Below are 7,583 nucleotides of genomic sequence, written 5' to 3' on the forward strand. Positions count from 1 at the left end.
TGTGCCACCTTTGTTTGATGATTGTGTTGCAGTACTGAATTTAATCTCTTTAGTGAATGTGCCACCTTTTCTTTAAGTTTGTGTCGTATTACTGAATTTGCTGTTAAAATAATCAATTAATTATACAATACGAGTAGAATACTATTTGAAGATTTGTTCTTGTATTTTTGCATGGCTATCTGGTTTTCAAATGAGTTTGAGTCATTTCACTAGAGCATCTTGCTTGAAAGGTTCTTGTTGTGCAAAAATGGATGAGTTACCTCTTGCTAAGCGGAAAAAGAGTGTGCAGGTTGGCCCAGGTGAGAGCTCATCGAGACACACAAGGAGGCAAGCTGATTTTTCTAGCACTTTGGAGCAAGCCGCCTCCTCAAACCCTACTACAGAGCATGCGGTACATATCATAGATGACACTAACCTGGAGGTGGATATGGATAGGCAGCATCTACATAGTGATGAAAGAAATGAGGAGGATGGACAAAATGTAGTGGGGGCAATTGAGGAAAATAAAGGTGATCAAAATGAGGGTGAGAATACTCAAGGTGGTGATAATGAGGATGAAGGTGAGAATACTGAGGATACTGGGAGAGAGATAGAGGGGGAAGAGAACACACATCCACTAGAGGATCAAGAAGAAACAGTTGTCACAACCCAAACTGAAGGAAGCAAGCAGAAAAAAAATAAGGTTGATATTTTTGGGAAGATTCTTGAGACATCTACTCCACAAGCCTTTTTAGATAGGATAGGAGTCAAATTTAGGTCTCCACCTCCACGTGTTCCTCTCTGTAGGATGATCCAGACGGAGGCAATCCGAAAGGTTTCTCCCTCAACAGATTAGTCTCTTACTCGAAGCTTCAAAAAACTAGGTGGGTACATTGAGAGCATGGGAGCTTTCACAGTATCAATTATGGACTTGGAAGGGGAGGAGACACCATTGACACAAGAGAGAGAGGAATCTTGGGATGAGCATTGGAGGACTGTGAATCAACAATTTGAGGAAACTCTTGCACTTGACCCCGATTGGGGTCCGTACTTGAGCCAAAAACTGGTGCATATTCTTGATGGTAATAATCGACACAATGCTTGGATGGACTGCATTTCTACAGGTGAGTTCTCATTTGGATGTTATAGTTTCTTATGCTTCTTTGTCCTTCTTAATTTTGTGTTTTATTACAGGGTTTCAAGGGGATTTGTCCATGCATTGTTGTGTTCTCTGTAAATTTTATGTGTTCGAGCGGAGGGATGTGGGTGAGCTTTTGTTTTCATTGTCCAAGTTGAACAAGTAAGTTAATTTGTTATCAGAGTCTCCTTCTATGTCAAGTAAGTTGTTTGTACTCAAGAATATTAACATATTTTTTCTTTGTTTTGTAGGACGCATGATTATGCATTTGTGCTAACCACATTTGGTGATCATCTATTTCAACTAAGAAGATTGGGAGAGTCCGACCTAACAACTCTCATGGCACATTTGGACAATGAGGACAAGCTATGGGTTGAGAGAGAGATGCAGAGTGCATCTGCCAGAGGAAGGCCTAGTTGGCTTCATTTGCCAATCCAGATTATGACTTGGCTCTTGTTCAAGGATGAGATGGAGCAAAAAATTGATGAGGCATCAAATGGACCACTTGCCGAGTCTGCTAGGGAGAATGTGACTCGAAAGGTAGAAGTTCTCTACAGAGGAAAAACATCAAAATATGCAAGGATTGCTGATCCCTCCAACGGTGAGGCCTTTTGGTGTGCAGTGCTCTCCCTCCCATGGCACGCGTCAACCAATCATGTGGCCACAGAGGAAAAGCTCAATATGATAGGTTCTGCTTGCATCAGAGACACAGATAAGGCTCACATTGTTAAGCTATTGGACAACTCTCAGGCTGCAGTGCGATCACTTGAGGGTATGCCAAATGATAAGACAAAGGTTAGGGAATGGCTGCACATGTACTCCTACTGGCTTCAAATCACGGAGCTGGGTTTGAGAATCCAAAATGATATTAAAAATGCCGATCGAGTCAGGTTGCCAGGTGAGAGCCGATTCACCTCTTTTGTTGTTCTATGCAGAAGAAAGTACTTCAAAAGGGCTTTCAAAGTGCACGAAGGAGGCATAAAATTTAGCCATGATATTGACCATCAACCAGGCCTACAAAGTGCTGCACGGCGAGTCGTTTATAGGTTTTCCTACAACATAACCCAGATATTCCTTGTTAAAAAACATGCATGCTTCTTTCTGTGTGTTGTTTTATCATTTGGGCTTTGGCTTGTAGATGGTTGCTTTCTGAAATTGAGGAGCACCAATTGGATATTTTACCCCCTCTCGCTAGTGTGTGGCTTTGTGTTGACAATCAATCTTATATGTATGCCGATTTGAAGCTTGGAAGAGTAAGTGATTGAATTTGTCATTTTGAATCCATGATTGAGAAACATGTTCATATTGAGGGTGAGTTGTGTTTACCCATGTTTGTCATTGAACAGGCCATGTCAAGCATAGAGTCTTGTTTCTACCCGTGGTGGTTGGACCTTGAAAGAAACCATGTGCCTGAGGAGGAGCTTGATCTGTATCGCCAACATAAGTCTATATTGGAGCTTCGTAGCCAGCAAATTGATCATAATGAGGCCACATCCACATCACATGCAACATCGATTGCATCGGCTTCTTTTCGTAAGTCATTGCCAGTGAATTTAGGGAGGGAAATAGTGAATCGTGCATTGGAGGTGAATTGAGCAATGGAAGCAAATAGGGAGCAGAGTCAACAACAGACATCCAATAGTAGGGCAGGCGAGATACAACCAACTGACATCATAACCAAGACATTGCAAGCTCCAGGTATGTGAGCTTCCTACCTCATCTCTATCGTGATCCGATTGTTTTGACTTGAGACTATGTGTGTTAAATGTCAAAAACCTGTCTATAGGAACCATTTATGCCTTCAATGTCAGTATTGAGGACCTTGTAGCTACTTTTGTGAACATGGAGGATGCATCCTCATTGGGAAAGCAAGTGCTTGATGCCATGAATGTTATTTGCACAGTAGGGAATGTCAAGAGTAGAGGGTCCGATTACTGTGTGGAGTTGATATTTGCAGACTTCCCCTCAAATATCATCATTGGAGGTTGTGTTGCAAACAAGGTTCCATATTGGAATAAGATTGGGAATGGCATGTATGACTCTACTTTTAAAGTTGTTGATTCTTGTCTCTCGGATCGAGGCTTCTTTACATGCCTTTACACTATGGAAGAAGGAGTGACCATTGAGCAGGTTGCACAGAGCGTTGGGTTTGGCATTTATCATAGACAGGTTGTGAGGTGTACTCCACCTATTGGGAAGAAGATGGGGCAAATGATTACTACCCAGGTATTGGTGTTGTTCTCTTTGGGGCTGTCATTTGTGCAAATCTTCTTTGTCCCATTTAAGGTGAAAATGCATGAACAACCAATGTGTCTTTGCTTGTAGGTCACTTGTCTAATATTGGCTGTTTTTGTTCGCTCAACATCTCCTTCTACAAGCTTTGTGATGCATGGGGATCAACTAAGGGATTTGGCACTAGGTGATGATCTTGATGTAGGGCAAGATCTTATCTTTGACATGTATGTATGCATTCAAATCAAGATAGAATTTAAAATGATTTTTGGTGATCTTTATGGCATATGGTTAATGGTTTGTGTGCGTTTTCAAGAGTGCCATTGGGGGATCTGGTGAAGAGAAAGGGTAGACCATGGCGGGGCGGTTGTCAGAGAGGTCAGCGGCTTAGCAAATACATCGTCTCCGTCTTCAGTCGTCCTGGGGACACGATTTTGGATTTGTTTACTGGCACTAGAACTCTTGGGCTAGTGGCAGCATTTATGGATCGCAATGTCATAATGTTAGACAAGGATGAGCGGATCTATGATCACCTGTTAGAACCATACTCAGCAAAGGTATGCATGTTGAAAAGATAAATATGTTAGTAGAGAATAATTTTGTATTGATAAAGCTTATTTTCTTTTCTTTGTGTCTCTTGCAGTTATGAGGATCACATGTCTACATCGGAATGCCATTAGAGATAGCCTTTTTTTTAATTGAGACAATCATTTTTTTGGGACTATTGGAAGTAATGTTTTGATGGATGTTATGCTTCTGAATGTTTTTTACAATAGCATGTAGCTGATTGTTGGACAATTTTTATTTAGATTATAAAATTTTTAAATCCTATGGTTATGGTTTCTAAAGAGTATTATATTGTTGTGTCAGTGGTATGGCTATTAAAATTGGTGTGCATCTTAATGGCTTGATTTCTATGCTCTCTGGTCGCTGTGGTTTCCATGTGGTTGTAAACAATAGTTTGTTTCTATTAGTAGCTCAATGACCAATTCAACGTCTTTTTAGCGAGCCAAGTAGTATGAGTTTTGTAGTGATTTTTTATATCCGCACCATTCATTCGAAAATGCTTTATTTGCAATGGTCATTTTTAAACTTTTTTAGTCTTCTTTGTTCTGTTCATTATAGAGTTGCACTATGGTTTCACTCTTCTCTTTAACATTACATGCTCGCTTAACATCATACCATGCCCCTACTTGCTCACTTTCACAAGGACTTTATTTCTACTCACTGCTCTGTGCTCACTGCTCTTGGCTCGCTAAATAGACGCACCCCCCACTTTTAATGTCATTTTGCTTTTTGTAGCTGTCCTTTGCCATGTGTCCTGGTTTGCCAAAGTAATAGCACTCTATGCTATTTGTATTTTGATTTCTTTGCCAATCACTTCAGCCACTTTAGCTCCCCCTGCCTTTAGACTGGCCTCTTCCACCTGTGTATGATTACTGCCTGCTGTGAATCATTGGACAGTTGTTGTCTAGAATTCTGATTTCCTTGTCGGCCCACCACCTTGGCCTCGACCACGGCCTCTACCTCTGCCTCTACCTGAATTAAAGGCCTGTTCTAATGTGTTCTTGATTTGTGAAGAAGAATCCTCACCTAAAGCCTTTTCTTCTATGATCATCATAGATATCAAGTCCCGAAAACTGGGAATATTCTCCCTAGCTACAATGGAGGTGTGTGTGTGTGTGGGGAAAGAAGAGAGCTTGCAAGGAGCTTAATCTCACCCACTTTCCTGCATTCTACTCACCCTTTTCCTTGTTGCCTTCATGTTGCTACCTCATTGAGTATGCTGACAGGGGGGCCTTGAAAAAACACATAATAAATCACAAATTCCAAATTCTTAATGCTATTGTTGTTGTGAGAGATGAAAACATCTTTCACACAGACTCCACACTAGCATGTGTACGTGCGTGTGCACGCACTCATGCTAGTGTGGATCTCACTTGAGAGAGAGAGAGAGAGAGAGAGAGAGAGAGAGAGAGAGAGAGAGAGAGATTCATATCACTATATTGCTACATGTCTTTTTTAAATATGAGGGAGGATACTGCAATTACATGCCATAACTTTTCACTATAAGATTGGGTAGATTTGAATTTTGTGTCTTCCTTTGGAGAGGCAAGGGAACTACTGTTGGGATAAGCCCCATTAGGCATCTTGCTGCATGTTGAGAGTTGATTATCTTTCTATGTAGGATTCTTTCCAAATGGGGAAGTGAAGAAAAATCTTCACATAATCTTATAAAAAAACAAGTTTTTTTAAAAAGGATGCATATTTCAAGTTTAACAGATTTCCCTTTGGCACCAAAAATTAGGGCATTGAAATCTTCTTGAGCGTATTTTGATAAATTTGACATGATATTCTAGTGTTTATTTTGCTTTTCAACCCTTAATACAATTTGAAAAAATACACAATAAATCACAAATTCCAAATTCTTAATGCTATTGTTGTTGCAAGAGATGAAAACATCTTTCACATGGACTCCACACTAGCATAAGTGTACGTGCGTGTGCACGCACTCATGCTAGTGTGGATCTCACTTGAGAGAGAGAGAGAGAGAGAGAGAGAGAGAGAGAGAGAGAGAGAGAGAGAGATTCATATCACTATATTGCTACATGTCTTTTTTAAATGTGAGGGAGGATACTGCAATTACATGCCATAACTTTTCACTATAAGATTGGGTAGATTTGAATTTTGTGTCTTCCTTTGGAGAGGCAAGGGAACTATTGTTGGGATAAGCCCCATTAGGCATATTGTTGCATGTTGAGAGTTGATTTTCTTTCTATGTAGGATTCTTTCCAAATGGGGAAGTGAAGAAAAATCTTCACATAACCTTATAAAAAAAACAAGTTTTTTTAAAAAAAGGATGCATATTTCAAGTTTAACAAATTTCCCTTCGGCACCAAAAATTAGGGCACTGAAATCTTCCTGAGCGTATTTTGATAAATTTGACATGATATTCTAGTGTTTGTTTTTAGGATGTACTTTTGGTTTAAAAACTTTTCAAATACTATCGTGCATGTGTTTCATCTCCCTCTCCCCCTGCATATGTATAGAGTATTATTATGTGTATGTCATGGCCTTGGCCTCTCTCTCTCTCTCTCATGCAAGGAGACTAATCAACCTCCTCCCGTTCTCTACATACAAAGAGTTCACCAATCCCTATTTCCCTTAAGATGCTTTGTGGCAACATCAGGCTAATTCAAAGGAGAGGATGCATTACCTTCACCAAAGACTCATGGAGGAGGTTTACTGCACAAAGAGATGAAACTCTCTCTCTCTCTCTCTCTCTTCATCTAACCTTATAGAAAAACATTTTTCAAAAAAGGATGCATATTTCATGTTTACCAAATTACCAAAAATTAGGGCACTGAAATCTTCTTTGAGCATATTTTGATCAATTTGATGGGATATTCTAGTGTTTATTTTGCTTTTCGACTCTTAATACAAATTATTGTTAGGATACACTATTTTTGGTTTAAAAAACTTTTCAAATACTATCCAGCACTTGTTTCATCTCCCTCTCCCCCTCCATATGCACAGAGTACTATTGTGTGTAGGTCATGGCCTCTCTCTCTCTCTCTCTCTCTCTCTCTCTCTCTCTCTCATGCAAGGAGACAGATCGCTCTCCTCCTTTTCTCTACATGCAAAGAGTTCACCAACCCCTATTTCCCTTTAGATGCTTTGTGGCAACATCAAGCTAATTCAAAGGAGACAGTGCATTACTTTCACCAAAGACTCGTGGAGAAGTTTTACCGCATAAAGAGATGAATCTCTCTCTCTCTCTCTCTCTCTCTCTCTCTCTGAAAAATGAGGGTAAAGGTAACTAAAGGTGGTGGTGGAGACAAGACGGTTGGGAGAGGCATAAGGAGAGGGGGATGGGGATGCAGAGTTTCTCGTTGCCTCTAAGGTAGCTTAGAAAAAGGCACCTTAGGGTATCAATGTGGGAATTCATTGATACCCAAATAGAAAGCCAAATAGAAAGTGGGTAAATAGGATATACCTAAAACATGCCTTGAAAACCCTCTTTTTTCAAAACAAAGGAGGAGGGGAGGGAAGAAGGGGAGAGAGAGAGAGAGAGAGAGGAGAAGGGGGCAGGAGGGGGGTTTGGTGCAAGGGTTATGGTTTTATAATATTTACCAACCAATGTTTAGGAAACCTTACACCAATTGTTGTTGATATAGGGGTTGAAGAGGATATTGGCATTTTTGAACAAGCACTTTCTTCATGCTTTGATTGA

At 40.2% G+C, this 7,583-nt stretch overlaps 1 protein-coding gene across 1 annotated transcript; it reads left to right on the forward strand.

The window, feature by feature from the left end:
- The first annotated feature begins 1,891 nt into the window (after nucleotides 1-1,891).
- On the forward strand, nucleotides 1,892-7,583 carry LOC147638518 (uncharacterized). Its single transcript, XM_086798783.1, has 4 exons — nucleotides 1,892-2,163; nucleotides 2,256-2,370; nucleotides 2,464-2,650; nucleotides 7,498-7,583. Exons 1-4 carry the CDS (start codon nucleotides 1,892-1,894, stop codon nucleotides 7,581-7,583), a joined length of 660 nt encoding a protein of 219 aa, XP_086654909.1.

The sequence above is a fragment of the Cibotium barometz genome, chromosome 5 (assembly GCF_041138505.1).
Source record: "Cibotium barometz isolate CiBa-2024 chromosome 5, ASM4113850v1, whole genome shotgun sequence".
NCBI lineage: Eukaryota > Viridiplantae > Streptophyta > Polypodiopsida > Cyatheales > Cibotiaceae > Cibotium > Cibotium barometz.